Genomic DNA, 14,576 nt, shown 5'->3' with positions numbered 1-14,576 from the left:
ATGATGGGCAAAGAGGAGGAGATTAAGCGAATCGCCCGGAGGTTGGACAAGATGGTCACCAAGAAGAGCGCGGTGAGGGTCGCGGGCCGCTTGGGCCCCAGGACCTCAGCCTTGCCGAACCCCCGCCGAGCCCATGGAGCCCCGGTTCGGACTGGGAGACACCCGGATGGCAGGATGAGCCCTTACCCTGCCAGAGACTCTGGGGACGCGGGAGACCCCTACCCAAGACCAAGATCCCCGGCCCCGGGGCTAGCCCTAGACTCACCTCTGAGCCTGGGTAGAGGCCACCACCCATGGACCTGGTTGCCTAACCACCGCCTGGACTGAGACCCTCCCCGCTGCTCCCCACCCCTCCAAGACCTGGGTTCCGCCCCCTTCTCAGTCCCCAACTCCAGATCCAGGCCTGGCTGGAGGAGACCCTAGTTGGCTGCCCTTGTCCAGGACTTGCGAACCCCTTTCCTGCCTTCTTCCTTTACAGCAACCCCTTGGGAGCCCCAGCTCAGTGCCCTCTGCTTAGCCCTGGTCCCCCCACCTTACTCAGACTGCAGAGCTTAGCATCTTTCTCCTAGTCCCCCACCCCCTTCTGCTTGCCACCCTGTCATACCCCTTCACAAGCAGCAGAATCCTTTTCAGCTGCCCCCTTCTCCCATCTGTCCCATCCCACAAAGTCCAGTTGTTTTAGCCAGGACTCAGCCCGCAGGGACTGGGGTGGCTGGTTGTGTAGAACCCCTCAGGGGAATCCCTACACTATGTGAGACCTGTCAGTAGGAGCCTGCTAGGCTGTTCAAGCGGCTGCTGAGCCCAAGCCCTGCTTGTCTAGTGGCCTGTCCCTCTGTCTTGCTGTCCTTGTACCCTTGAAGCCCTCGTGTCATGGCATTTGAGAGAGAGTAGGCCTGCTGAGGGTCTGGGTCCACAGCTCCTCTCCTCCAGGCTTCATGACCTTAGCAGTCTTCGGATTGTTTCAGGAATAGTTCTTGATAGGGATCGGTCCCATGGGGTGCAATGTGGGGCCTGCCAGCTGGGGACAGCGGCAGCCAGGGCCCAATAAACCTTAATAATCCTTCAAGAGACCTGTTCTCTCCCTCCAGACTGGAAGCCCCATGAGGCAGAACCAAAGGTTTGGAGTAGACTGAGGGACTAGGCAGCCACCTCAGGCTACACAAGGGCTGTGGGGATTTGGGGTGGCTTTTTGGTCTCTGGTGACGGTGACTCTGGGTTGGGGGTCTGTGGGCCCCTGATCCAGGAGGGGCTACGTCTCATTCATACATTCAGTCACATCCTTGGAGGCTGTGGGCAGAGTCTCCTATGGGCTGTAGGGGTGACCGCAGGCAAAATACAGGCGCTCACTTGAGGAGGGGGGGCACTGGGAGAACTGGAAAGGTGGAGTGGGCAGTGGGGAGATGACAAGGGGACACTGCCCAAGGTGCCTGGCAGAGCCATCTGTCCCCATAGAGGTCCCAGTGCATAGCCCTGGGTGGGATGAGGGGAGGTCTGCAGCCTGAATGGAGCTGTTGCCCCAGTTAGGGGTATGCCAGGCTAACCCTCTTGCCTGGTGCCTGGGCTGCACGATGTCCTTGGCTCCCACACCTTGGTGGTGGGCTGTTTGTCCCTCCTTTTGGGGGGAGACAAATGGAGACTCATCAGTGCAATCGGACCCATGTCTGTGGAGGAAGGATGTGACATGGGAGCGAACACAGTTTTCAGTAGGTGCCTTCTCGCTGAGGAGACGCAGAGAGAGGGGCAGAGATCCTGAGGCTGCCCTACACATTGGGGGACAGTGGGAGCGCTGTGCCTAGAGTCTGGCTAGGGACAAGCGCGGGGAGGAGACTACTGGAGGTGGAGACACAGGGAAGTCAGAATCAGGCCTGGGACTGGACGGTGTTGCTGTGGAGGGCCCCCGAGTGTGGCCTGAACAGTAGACATACCTCTGCCTTTTCTGTACCTGGAGTGAGGCTGCCCATGGCGCATAGGGGGAGCTTGGGGGCAAGATCTGGATTTGGTAGTGTGACATGGTGCTGGTGAGTTGGGAAGCCACGGGTCATGTTGCAGCTGCTGCCCAGGTGGGGATTCTGTGTCACCCCCGCCCCCAGGTGTGGGAGGCGGGGTCTCACTGACCTTTGATGGGGGTTTTTGAGTCGAGACCCTCCTTACTCCAGGAAGGAGCCATGGACCTACTACGGGAGTTGAAGGCCATGCCCATCACACTGCACCTGCTGCAGGTCAGTTCCTGGGTCCTGGACAGGGATGGGAGCGGGAGGAGACACCGTGGGCGGAGGGAGGTACTACCGGTGGGGAGGGTGTTCACACCTCCAGAGCTGATACAAACCCTGCTGCATGGGGGTTCTGGCTCTGGCCCCCCGCCCGGCCTCCCTCAGTCCACCCGCATTGGGATGTCGGTCAACGCCCTGAGGAAGCAGAGCTCCGACGAGGCGGTCATCACGTTCTCCAAATCACTCATCAGATCCTGGAAGAAACTCCTGGGTACGGAAGGAGGGACGGTCAGACAGACAGGCGCTGGGTTTGGGGGACAGGAGGCGGGGGGAGGGTTGCTCAGGCTTCTGAAGGGAGCAGGTGGTGGCGGCAGGGCCCAGCTAAATCAGGCCATGTGGAGGAGGTGGTCAGCAGAGTGTGGACACTATCTTGCAAAGTGGGCCGCCTGGGGGGTGGGGGGAGCTCTGGACTGGGCAGACACCTGGGGATGGTTGTGGGACCAGCATGTAACCTGCTGCTGTTTGAGGGAAAGGTCCCCAGAAAGGGTCCTGGGGTTCAGGAAGAGCCTTGGTCCTGGTCACCTGCTTCAGATCAGGACTCTGGTTCCACGGACACACCTTAGAGTCATTCTGGGCTGTGGGCTGGTCCCCGGAAGCATCTGGGGAGGGGGCACTGTAGGGCTGGCATGGATGGCAGAGGTGAGAGGGGCTGGGAGGTCCCTTAGTAACCCCTAGCAGCTTCCCAGCCCATGGTGTGACTTGCTGGAAAACAAAGTATGGCTGGACCCACCCCTGGAGGTGGCTGGCTGCTTGCCTCCCTCGGCTCTGGGCTGCCCTGCCGAGCCCCTTTCTACTGTGTTTTGGCAACTGCAGATGCTTCAGACACTAAAGCTGGGGAGCAGACGAGTGCGGCCCTGGCCTCACCGCCCTCAAAGGATGCCTCGGAGGCAAAGGCCCACAGGTGTGCCTGGGGGGCAGGTGTGAGCTGTCCTGGCTCAGCCCCACCCACCTGTGGGTGCCCTGTGAGGGGTGGTCTTCTTCCCTTCCAACCCTCCTGGGGCCGGTCTCACGGTCAAGTCCCGCCCAGGATGCTACTCAGTGGTATTAAAGACCGCCTTCCTGCCCAGCACAGGGGCTGCTCAATTCGGGAACTGGTCAGGCCCAGGTGATGGTGTGCAGAAGCCAGATGGAGCAGGCAGGAGGGAGGGTGTATGGGGGGGGGGGCTGGGGCTAGAGAGCAGATGGGGTAGGCATAGAGGGGATGAGAGGTGATGGGGGCGCCGAGGGGAGAGGGCAGGACCAGTGTAGACAGAGGCCTGTAGGGGTACCCAGCGGAGGGAGGGCTGGTGGGGAAGTGACTGGGCAGGGTGCCAGGATCAGGGGTGGCACAAGGTCTGGAGCAGCTAGATCCCTCCCGTCTTCATACCTGCCTGTGTTGTTTTGCCTTGAGAAGCCTGCTGCTCCAACTGGCTTCCATGGGACCTTGGAGCATGGGACTCTGGTGTGTGGGGGGAGGAAGGGCTGCGTAACCTGGCCAATCAGTCTGCCCTTGTGGGGGCCCGGCCTTGTGAGAGGGTATCCCTACTGGTTTTATACCTACAGAGGTCACCCGGGAGCTAACTTTGGGTGAGTCAAACTCTGCCAAGTCAAGTGGGGGTCTTTGCCCCTTTCCTCGTCTTGTCGTGGTGGTGGCTGCTGTCAGTTGGCAGACAAAGGGTCCCCATGATTGGCCGTGTCCTAGGTCTCCCTGAGGGAGAGTGGGGCTGTGGTCTGCCTTCTTGGCGTTGGCACCCCCCTTGGACACCCTGGTCCCATTTCTGGCACCTCTTTGCCCCAGCTTGGGGTGCTGTGGGGTGCACTTAGGCCTGTGTCTGAACCCCATGGGTGGTCCCTCTCCAGTCGCAAGAGGCCGGAGCCACCCAGGACACCGTCAGCTCCTCGGATGACCACGTTTCCTCCGACGCCCATCACCTGTGATGCTGTGCGCAACAAGTGCCGAGAGATGCTGGCTGCTGCCCTGCAGACTGACCGTGAGTTCCGGCCATCTTCAGAGGGTCCTTGAGGGACAGCCTCTGCTCCTTCACCAGCCTCAAACTGCCCACCTTAGGTGGGCAGGTGTCTCCTCTTGTTGCCTGGTGTGTTGGGTGGGTGGAGGGGCCATCGGGCACGGTCAGTCAGGCCTGCTTCTTGTAGACGACCATGTGAATATCGGCGCAGACTGTGAGCACCTGTCCGCCCAGATCGAGGAATATATCCTTCCTGTGGGCCTGCAGGCTGGGGCTAGTATGGACTGGCTGGTCTTGGCTCCCCCTGGTGACCTCTGGTGGGTACTGCCAGCTGCTCTGTGCCTTGGGCAGGGCAGTCACCTTCTTTCATGGAAGGGTCAGGGTCTTAGTGGGGTTAGGGTTAGGGTTAGTGGGGGAGTGGTCCAGCGCCTCCGCTTGCTGCCAGACCAGGGTGGTCAACCCTGCTCCGAGGGGCTTGTCCTAACAGTGGTGGCAGAGCATATTGGCTGAGTGGCTTCTGGTTCTAGCCCAGTCCCCTAAAGCCCCTGTGGGGAGTGGATGCCCATGGAGAACTTAAGTCCATCACCCTTGCGACGCCCATGGGTCCTTAGCAGCCACACGCATCTTCCGCGATGTGGGGAGCACAGATGTCAAGTACAAGAACCGCATCCGGAGCCGCATATCCAACCTGAAGGATGCCAAGAACCCAGGGCTCCGGCTGAGCGTGTTGCGAGGTGTCATTGCACCCCAGCGCATCGCCGAGATGACCTCCGAGGAGATGGCTAGCGATGAGCTGAAGGAAATCCGCAAGGCCATGACCAGGGAGGCCATCCGGGAGCACCAGATGGCCCGCGTGGGCGGTACTCACACCGACCTTTTCACCTGCAGCAGATGCAGAAGGAAGAGCTGCACCTACACCCAGGTGGGCCCCTGTCTGGAAGCCAGCCTCTCCTGTGACCCACCTCACATCTGCTTGCCAGGCAGTTGGGGACACTTGTCCAATCCAGGGGGCGGTGGTGGATGGATGCAGAGGCGCTCTGAGGGGGCCATACAGACCTCATGAGGCATCCAGGTGAGCAGATGAGGGGTCAGCAGATGGAGTGTGTTCCCTCCTCCCCGAACCTCAGACGCCGCTGCAGTAGTCCACCGCATACCTGCCATACTGGTATAGTCTGTAAGTCATAGAAGATAGCTCCCAGATGACAGAGCATAATGACCAGGCAGAGCCCCTTAATTCCGGGGTGCCCCCTTCAGCCCCTCACCACAACCCCCAACTCCACAGGTGCAAACCCGAAGCTCTGACGAGCCCATGACCACCTTTGTTGTCTGCAACGAGTGTGGAAATCGTTGGAAGGTGGGTTGAGCCCTGGCTTTGGGGGGGCTGGCAGGGTAATGCGTGTGGGCTGCCCTGGCGAGCTGGGCCTGAGTCTCCCAATGACTCCCCACAGTTCTGCTGAACCTGTGCAGGAGCCTGCAGCCTCTACTGCCCTCCCCGCCCATCGACTCGGCTTCTCTGGACCCTAAGTGGTCCAGCCCATCCCTGTGCTGCCTGGTGTGCACCTGTCCTCGTTGGTCCAAATGATTAAATGTTTCTGTTTGCCACCCTGATGCCGTTGACCTTCAGTCTGAGTGGGTGTCCCTCTGCCTGGGTCCTGGTCCAGCACATGGGAGGCTGGGAGGGGAGGGTCAGAGGCTGGAGCCTCTGGAAGCAGGCAGGGACCCCTCAAGGGCCATGGTTTGGACCAGGCTGCTGGGTGGGTGGCACCTGAGCCTGGAGCCCCCTGGAAATCCTGGTGAGGAGGCTGCTGCCCTAACTGGGAAGGACAGGTAGAAGTAGACACAAGAGAGACTTTGCTTTAAAAATACCTTCAGTAATAAGACATCCTGTCATTGGAGATGGAGATAAATATGAAAACTTCTTTTTTGTGTGATAAAACATAGAGTAAAGGACATTTCCAGCTGTAAAGTCCTTAAACAAAATAGAAATGAGGCTCTTGTTTTTGTGAGCCCAGTTCTGGGGATGGGTCTGATCCTGGAGTGCAGACAGCTCTTGTCTAGGACTCCGTGAGTTATAAAAATAGACTAAGTAGAGGTTCTTCACCAAAGGCAATTCGTGGGCCCAGAGGTGCCTCCTGGAGGGAACTTCGCCCCTGTGGGGCAGTGAGGGATGAGCTGCCGGGCCAGCTGGTGCAGGGCTCCCACACCTGCCCCTGCCTGGCCTCGTGGGCAGCGCCTGTAGGCAGCGGCGGGACTCTCTGTGACTGGACCTCCACGGGCTGTGGAAGCCTGCACGGGGCCCTTGGGTCCTGGTGCTTGAGGTGGACTCAGGCCTCCGAGGATGATGGGCTGGGCACATGGAGTAGCAGGGTGCGGTAGGCTGGGGAGCCCAGGAAGCGGGGATAAGAGTCCCGGTGCATGAGCGTGTAGATCTGCAGCTGTGCATCATCAAAGGTGTGCGCAGACGGCTCCTGCATTCTCTTGTTGATGCCCTCCCGGACGCGTGAGTCCAGGCTCACCTGAGGATGGGTAGGGTGGGGCCGGGGGTCAAGACAGCACCCCTACCCAACCCACCTGACCCCACCCGCCTGGTGCCACCCACCTCCTTGGGGGACAGGATAGACACGTAGTCCTCGTAGATGAGACGCGCCTTCTCATCCACCACATGCTGGTTGGCCTCAGCCTTGAGCTCCTCGCAGGCCAGCCAGAAAAGCATGTTTTCCTCGCTGTACTCTGTGCGCAGGAACTCTCGGAACACGTTTCGTCCTGCTGGGCTGTGCATCAGCTTGTCGAAGGACTGTGCCCAGCTGCGCACCTCCTCAGGGCTTGGCGGGGTGCTGCAAGAGGGCAGTGGTCAGACTGGACACCTTGACCAGTGCTGCCCTTTGACACACAGACATACATATGCATGCACATAAGTCCACAGCCACCCCATGTCCGAATGCCTGTGTACACACGGGCTAGCTGGGACTCACCAGGCTTCGCAGCTGGGCAGGGGCTGCAGCTTGGTCTCCCGAGAGGTGCGCCACTCTCGCCGTCTGGCTTCATTCCTAATAGCAGAGCAAGGTGGCAACTGCGTGGGCTCATGGGACAGCCACACACATGCAACATGGTCTTCAGCACATGGTTACACGCCCCTGTGAACACTCGACACAGGCATATGGGCCCTCAGCACCTGGCTAGACTCGGCCCAGAGCAGTGCAGCTAGGCAAACATGGACGTGTGTGCAGAGCTATGTTCATAGGCAACCACCGCAGAGGGTCAGTCACCGAGTCCTCGCTTCTCTCATAGGCCTCCTGGGAAGGGTGTACACTTGGCTCCCTCTGAGTCCACTTGCCTTCTCTTCTGCGGTATCTGGCTGCTGACCCCCACTGTCTTCTTATTGGGACCCTTCCTGGGCAAGCCCTTCCTTCCAGAGGGTCCTGACCTACCCCCAACTGCAGGCCTACCTTGTGCCCACCTGTCGGGCCCCAGTATCTGACCCCAGGGACACCTCCTCTCCACACTTGATGGTGTAGGCCCCACGCTGCCATCTCCTCAGCACTAGCACCCCTGCCTCCAGAGACGACCCCCAACCTAAGTCTTCTTCATCCCTCTATGCCACCTCTCCCTGCCAGCCAGAACCATCAGCAAGTCCTAATGACATCAGTTCCCACTGCTGATCTCCAGGGGTTCCTGCCTGGGCTCAGGTCTTGGTTTCTCATAACTTGACATTTTATTTTGGGTTGCTATGGCCCACCCCCAACTCCATAGCCAAGCCTGAAACTTGAACAGGGTCAAAGTCCACAGCCTGTACCCCCGTCCTCGCTGCAGAAACGCATTCTCATCTCTGCAGGCCCCTCGTCATGGCCTGCAGAGTCTGGGTTCCTGTCTCGTGCTCTTCTGGGTGCCCCTACTCGACGCCCGGCTTAGAGTGGTCTTGATAAACATGTACCACACATGCACAAGCAGGTGCAGGTCTGATATCTACCCCATAGGCGTACCTTTGGCATACCCACCTTTCCTGGAGGGGCCGGCAAGGTAACGGCATTTTGTCTGTGGCCCATAAAGGGCTTCAGAAGCTTGTTGAGTGGCCCCACCCCTGCCTACGCAGACCCCCTCACTATGTTTGTCTGTACCCCTTGACTCCCACGTCCCCTCTTTGCCCCGGGCCCACATACCAAGAGCAGCTGCAGCAGCAACACCAGCACAGACAGCAGGGGTTCCGGCTGGGGGCCGCCGGGGCTGGCGCATCATGACTGGACATGAAGGGGGGCTGGTCCGCCTCCTCTGGCCCTGTGTGCTGTGGGGATGGTGGCTCAGCCTGGACACACCAGCCTGGCCCTTCCTCCCTTGTCCACCAGCCCACCCTGAGGGGCCGTGGTCCCTGGGACATGAGGTGTTCAGGGGTCTCCCAACTCCTTGTTGCCCCTGCCCTAGCTTGGGCCCCCCATTTTCCCCAAGGGACGTACCTGTGTCTCAGCTTCATGCGGGGTGGGCATGGGTGGGCTCCGTGGTGTCTGCTCTGGAACGCTCACCGCAGCCAGGAATCTGGGGGAGAGGCCAAGGCTCTGATTGAGAACCAGCCCTTGGGGATCCTGCTGGGGCCCCCTCCTCCCCAAGCCTCTGCCTCCCAGGCCCCGGCTCTCCCCATCCGCCTGCGTGTCCCAGGACTGGGAGTGCACCTTAGTGAGGAGGGGGCTGCAGCAGTTTCTGGCCCCGCATCCTAGTCTGACTGCTAGACGAGCCAACCACGGGAGGTTCCGGGGCACCCCCACCAGCTTAGTCCCTGGGAAGCCGGAAGCCTGGGTTCCTCTTTCTTGGTTTCCAGCTCTCTGCCCCTCCCCTAGGGGGCTAGGGGCCTCTCGAGAGTCATGGGGTGGCGGTTAGGTTAGGCATTCAGAGACCTCCCCCCCAGCTACCTCCATCCTGGGCTTTCTGCTCAGACTGGGGGGGAACGGGGCTTCGGAGGGTTGCGCCCCACAGAGTCCCACATCTTCCTGTAAGCCTCAGAGAATTTTGACACTTGAGACTTAGCAAGGCAGCAGGTTGGGCCTGCAGCAAGGAGGATTTAAGTGGGACTCTGGGCAGGACTTTAAGAGAGTTTGTATGGGTGTCTCAGAGAAACTTGCCCTGGCTTACCTGCTTTGGTCTTCGGTGCTGCCTCTGTCTGCAAGCCCCCATGTTCCCCCAGGAACCCCTGTCCTGATGCCTTCTTACCCTGTACCCAGCATCTCGGCCGCACCCCCACCCGCCTGCTGCCTCCAGGCAGCGGAAACCGCTGTGGCCAAGTGGCCCACCGCAGGGTGTGCCAGGCTGGGAGTGCCAAGCCGGGGGAGGGGGTGCCTGATCCTCAGTTGGGCCTAGGGTCCCTGCATAGGCCATCCTGTCTTGGTTGTGACAGGAGTGGCTGGTGCAGGCAGGGGTACTAGTCCTAGAACCTGGTCAGTGTGCACCCTGCAGGTGTTTCTGAGTGTCTCCAGCCTATACCCACCACACTTGACTCTGTGCCACCCTGTTTTCTTATTATCCCCCTGCCTGGCTCCTGCTCTTGGTTTCTGTCCCACTGCCTTTTGGGCCTCTAGGGTGGGGGAAGGTGAGAGCTCTAGGGACCTGCTCTTGGGGTGGGGCCTTGGAGTGACAGTACTCAGAAGCCATGATGCTGATCTCCAGCCTGGGCATATATATATGGACGACTGGCTCTGATGGGCACTTTGGGGCACAGGGTCCTCTGGGGCCACAGCCCTCACCATCTGCCCAACTTCTCTGACCCCATGAGGGGCTCTCAAACTGGGGCCTGCAAGCTCCACAGTTGGGAAAACAGCATGCTTTCCTGGGGGTCAGGCTTCTAGGAAGAGGAAGGGATGTGGCACTCCCTGAGATCTGGGAGCTGTACCCCCAGACAGGGCAATGACTTCCTCCTCGGTGCCACGGCCACTGTGAGTGGGGCAGTCCCAGCCTCGCCCCTCCCTCAGTGCCAACCTGCTCGGAATTGGGACGAGGTGGATTTGTCTGGGGTGCAGAGCCAGGTGGTGGGGGCCAAGTCCCTTCTTCCCTAGGCCTTTGGCCTGGTTCCTACACCTGGTTTCCTGTGCCCTCCCCAGTCTGCTGTGGCTGCCTCATGTCCTGAGGTACCATGGGTGGCCTGGGTTGCTTCCTCTGTCTCCTGGGGGCATGGGGTTTGAACTAGGATACTCCTGCCTCTGATGCTGGTGTTCTGGGGGCTCCTCCCAGTCTCCAATCTCCAGGCTTTGTCCCTGAAGCTGGGATGGAGCGGCAGGACAGGCAGCCAGTTCAGCCTCTGGGGACAGTTTCCCCTGAGAGTTGTGGCTGCTCCACACCACAGATGGAAAAGGAACGTCCAAGTCTCCCAGTCCAAAAAAAGAATAAGAAAATGTGACAGTCCCAGAAAGAAATGTCACAACCTTTGGGGGTGGGGGTGGTGGACCACTCCGATTGACCCTACCCAGTGCCCTCTCCTACTTGGTATCCTGGCCTGCTAGCCTGGTTTGGGGAGCCCCAGCTTAGCACTCTCCAAGGAAGGCCATGCCACCCAGCCCTGGTGACCCAGTCTTGCAAGGGTGGGGACAATCCCTCCCTCGAAGTCTTGACTCTGTCTTTTGAAGCTCCCACCCCACCTTAAGAAACACTCCCTGGCCCGGCACCCCACTCACCAGCGACCCAAAAGGTGGGGGGCGGGAGGGGCCAGGTTCGCTCTGGCCCCACCCTGGCCTCCGAAGGGGCGTGCACTGCAGTGGGGACCGGAGTCAGACGGCAGGAGGTACTCCTGCGGCGTCTAAAGGGGCCGGTGCTGAAGCCACGATCGGCTGGACTCGGGGCGCAGGGCCTCCCCGCCGGTTCACAGGATGGAGCAGCTGCCAGATCCAACTGGGGCGGGGGCGGAGGGCGTCCCGCCCCGGCCCCTCCCCACCGGGACGAGGCGGGCGGGAGACGCGGAAACCTGGGTCCTTCCGGCCCCCACCTTTGAGCAATCGCTCCCCGGGGCTTAGAGCTGCAGAAAAAGGGGAACCGGTACAGTGCCCTTCCCCCGCGCGGGGGAGTCCAGTCCCACTACAGCCCAGGGTCCACGTGGGCCTGGGGTGGAAAGTCCGGGTGCAGCCCCGAGACGCCGCTTCCAGGTCTCTGCCTCCCCCCAATACACACATGCCCAGACCAGGAGGGGAGCCGAGTCCTAGGGCCGCGCGCGCGCACTCACCGGCCGCGCTCCCGAGGCGCCGCGCCACTGCCGCCCGGCCCCGCGCGCCGCGAGGTCCGGCCTGAGCTCGGGGAGGGGGCGCGGGGCGCATGCGCAGGCTCTCGGCCGCACTTCCCCAAAGCTCGGAGCCGGGACTTCCTCGGGCGGGAGGCGCCCGCCCCTCCTCGCCCGCCCGCACTCTAGCCGGCGCTCTTCTGTCGCCCCCCGTAGGTTCCTTCATGTCTCCCCGCCCAGTTCTGCGCGGAAAATGGGGTGCTGGTTCTGTGGTGGGTTGGGGTGCCCTGTGACCCCCTCCCTACTCTTCACAGATGGGTCATTCATGTAGGGCGTCCTTGAGACTCCTGGCCTGTGTGTGGGCGCCAGCGAGAGCCACCCCCCTAGGCCCCAGGACCCCATGTCCGCTTTCCTAGCTTGGTGAGACAGAGGTCCCTGGAAAGGGCTGACGTGTGGACCTGCCCTTTCTGAGACTCGACGCCTCATCTGTGAAGTGGGTTTAAGACGCGCTTTCACCATCCTGGGGGTGGAGCGTTCTATGCTGAGGGGCCCGAGGTGTTGGTGAGTGTGGGCTTTTGTGTGAAGTCCACCAAAGGGCTAGTTTCCGGGGCCTGGCTGAGTTCTTTTGACCCCTTTTAAAATCCAGAGCCTTAACTGTCCCCTTTGTCACAAATGCCCTTTCCCTTCCAGCGGCTGTCTTTCCTGGCCCTTTGCAACACAGCACAGCTGTGGGTGAACTTCCTTATCCCAGAATGCTCTGGGCCAGTGTCAGTGTGGCCCTGACCACTCTGGAGACATCTTTCTGTCCCTGGCCCCTTCCTGCTGTTCTCATGCCTGGAAGGCCTCGCCCCGCACCAGGCAGGGTTCTCTTCAGGAGTGTCTGTCCACTGCACAACCATACCTGAAGCTGGGCAGGCTCTTCAAGGGGCTAGCGAAGTAAGGGTAGTACATGTTTCCGGATTACTGGGCAGATGTAGGGGTGTTCAGGGACCCCAAGTGAAACAGACCTGGGAGGGGACTGTGGGGGTAAGCAGGCAGAGGAGAGAGGGCCGGTGGTGCTCAATCAGCGAGTCAGGGGGTCTTGCACAGCAAAGATGGTGTGAAGAAGAGGGGGGATGTGAATGGTTCTCTAGGGACAGCAGGGAGGCCAAGGGTCAGGTCATAGTGAGATCTGGCCCCACAGGACAGTCCTCATCGGCTTTGGTGATGACCTGTCAGAGGCAATGTGTTCACAATGACCATGGAGGGGACCGCTCCTTATTTAATAGCAGGTGCAGTGCTGAGAGGTAGATGCTGTTACTCCCAAATTTACAGGCGAGGGCTGACCGTGATGGTGAAGAGAGGTGCAGGGGGAGCTGGCACGGGTGGGGGTCAGCACTCCCCTGCCTTCTGGCCACTGCCCCCATCCTCTGGCCATTCCAGTGTGCTGGCCCTTCCCTTTGACTCTGCCTTCCTCTCTGGCGCATACAGATGAACACTCACAGGATGCTGAACCCCCACAGATTGCCACACCCCTTTACAGGAGACTACCTGTGAGGGGGAACCCCTCACGTACCACAGGGGAAGCTGAGACAGTGACCTGCCCAAGGCCTCACAGCTGGTAATGGTGAAGATGGGGTTTGTACTGGGACCCCAAGTCGTCTAGCATCCACATGACCACTTACCTGGCCCTCTCTCAGTACCTTCTGTGGGCAGAAGCCCCCTCCAGACCTCACAGGAATATCTCTGCTGCTTCCCATAGTCCCCTCTGTGTCATGGGGACCAATGCAAGGGATACCTCATGTGCTTACAGGCCCAGCACTGGTTGGAGCAGTCTTGGTGAGTGCCCACATCTTGCCGCCTGTCTAGGACCTGTGCCTGTTTTGGTCTGGCAGCCACTTGGCAGGGACCTGACCCAGGAGACACAGCCAGTCAGATGCAGAGTGGCCTCTCCCATATGGGGGAGGGGACATAGCAGTAAGTGAGAATCCTTATAAGCAATCCTGTGTCCCCTTGTTGGTTGTGGTGGTGGTTCTGTGCTGTGGTGGAGTCGGTTCCAACTCACAGCGACCCTATGTAGGATTTCCGAGGCTGTACACTTTTGAGAGGGAGTGCGGTGGCTCCATACGATAAGCACTGGACTGCCAACCACAAAGTTCAGTGGTTTTAGCCCATCAGCTGTTCCTTGAGAGATAGATGAGGTTTTCTGCTCCCACAAAGATTTAAAAAGCCTCAGAAACTCTATACAGCATTGCTGAGTCAGAACCGACTCGATGGCACTTAGCGACAACAAATCTTTGCAGAAGCAGAAAGTCTCATATTTCTCCCATGGAGCAGCTGGTGGATTCAAACTACTGACCTTGTGATTAACAGCCCAATTCATAATCCATGGCCCTAGCAGGGCTCCTTGACCCTAGTTAGAGGTGAAGAAGAGAGGCTTACAGAGGCAGTTAAGTGACTATGTTTTACTGAACAGATGAGGTCCTCTTAGGTACAACCCTGGGTCCCGGCTTCAGGGAGCTGGGTTGGGATGGCCAGACTGTGATGGTGAAGAGAGGTGCAGGGGGAGCTGGCAGGGGTGGGGGTCAGCACTCCTCTGCCTTCTGGCCACTGCCCCCATCCTCTGGTCATTCCAGTGTGCTGGCTCTTCCCTTTGACTGTCCTCACACAGGATGAACGAGCACATGACCACTCCTGGACAGAGACCACCCCCTTCCCCAGTCTACCTGCCCCCGCCCCTCCCCCAGCCCTCTCTGGCCCCCTCCTTTGTCCACTAGGGCACTGCTCCCTCCTCCATGCTTGTGCTACAGTCTGGGCTTGGACCAAGGCCAAGGGCAGCAGCAGCACCAGAAAGGGTGAAGGGTCAAGAGGCAAGCTGCAGGGGAAGAGGTTGGGCTGAAGGGATGGAGGGCCAGGTCCCATGTGGTCTGGATCCCCTCCTTGATGAACCTGTTCTGACCTCTTCCTTTTCCCCCCCGCGGCTTCGGCCTCCACCTTGTCCTCTGCCTCCACAGGAGCCTCAGCCAGGGAAAGGCTTGTCAACCTCTGTGGAGATACTGGGTGGGGACTGGGAGTGTGGCAAAGAAAAGACCCAGGCTCCCCAAAGCACATGGGGGAGAGCAAATTCTGGAAGCAAATGTCTGTCTGCCAGGGACTTGAGGTTTCTGGGGTTGGGGGTTGGGGGGTGGGGTCTTG

The 14,576-nt window shown here is 60.0% G+C and overlaps 2 protein-coding genes across 2 annotated transcripts; one reads left to right on the top strand and one right to left on the bottom strand.

The window, feature by feature from the left end:
• Nucleotides 1-5,579, top strand: TCEA2 (transcription elongation factor A (SII), 2). The gene is made up of 8 exons (XM_006873373.1): nucleotides 1-72; nucleotides 2,157-2,219; nucleotides 2,376-2,481; nucleotides 3,084-3,171; nucleotides 4,110-4,240; nucleotides 4,404-4,460; nucleotides 4,837-5,138; nucleotides 5,499-5,579. Exons 1-8 carry the CDS (start codon nucleotides 1-3, stop codon nucleotides 5,577-5,579), a joined length of 900 nt encoding a protein of 299 aa, XP_006873435.1.
• A 961-nt stretch (nucleotides 5,580-6,540) lies between these two features.
• On the bottom strand, nucleotides 6,541-8,694 carry RGS19 (regulator of G-protein signaling 19). Its single transcript, XM_006873327.1, has 5 exons — nucleotides 8,665-8,694; nucleotides 8,374-8,495; nucleotides 7,189-7,263; nucleotides 6,816-7,050; nucleotides 6,541-6,732 (listed from the first exon to the last, which is right to left on the bottom strand). The coding sequence occupies exons 1-5, from the start codon at nucleotides 8,692-8,694 to the stop codon at nucleotides 6,541-6,543; spliced, it is 654 nt and encodes a 217-aa protein (XP_006873389.1).
• Between the last annotated feature and the right edge of the window lie 5,882 nt (nucleotides 8,695-14,576).

Source organism: Chrysochloris asiatica, unplaced genomic scaffold (assembly GCF_000296735.1).
Source record: "Chrysochloris asiatica unplaced genomic scaffold, ChrAsi1.0 scaffold00238, whole genome shotgun sequence".
Taxonomy (NCBI): domain Eukaryota; kingdom Metazoa; phylum Chordata; class Mammalia; order Afrosoricida; family Chrysochloridae; genus Chrysochloris; species Chrysochloris asiatica.
The sequence above is the reverse complement of the archived record's forward strand: the minus strand, read 5'-3'. Positions and strand labels throughout refer to the sequence as shown.

Excerpts from the sequence above, each read along its gene's own strand:
- RGS19 (XM_006873327.1), bottom strand. The coding sequence starts at position 8,694 with ATGCCCACCCCGCATGAAGCTGAGACACAG. Across the intron at positions 8,496-8,664 it reads CGCATGAAGCTGAGACACAG|CACACAGGGCCAGAGGAGGC; the intron begins GTACGTCCCTTG and ends CCATCCCCACAG. Across the intron at positions 6,733-6,815 it reads CTATCCTGTCCCCCAAGGAG|GTGAGCCTGGACTCACGCGT; the intron begins GTGGGTGGCACC and ends ACCCATCCTCAG.
- TCEA2 (XM_006873373.1), top strand. The coding sequence starts at position 1 with ATGATGGGCAAAGAGGAGGAGATTAAGCGAATCGCCCGGAGGTTGGAC. Across the intron at positions 3,172-4,109 it reads TCGGAGGCAAAGGCCCACAG|TCGCAAGAGGCCGGAGCCAC; the intron begins GTGTGCCTGGGG and ends GTCCCTCTCCAG. Across the intron at positions 5,139-5,498 it reads AGAGCTGCACCTACACCCAG|GTGCAAACCCGAAGCTCTGA; the intron begins GTGGGCCCCTGT and ends CCAACTCCACAG.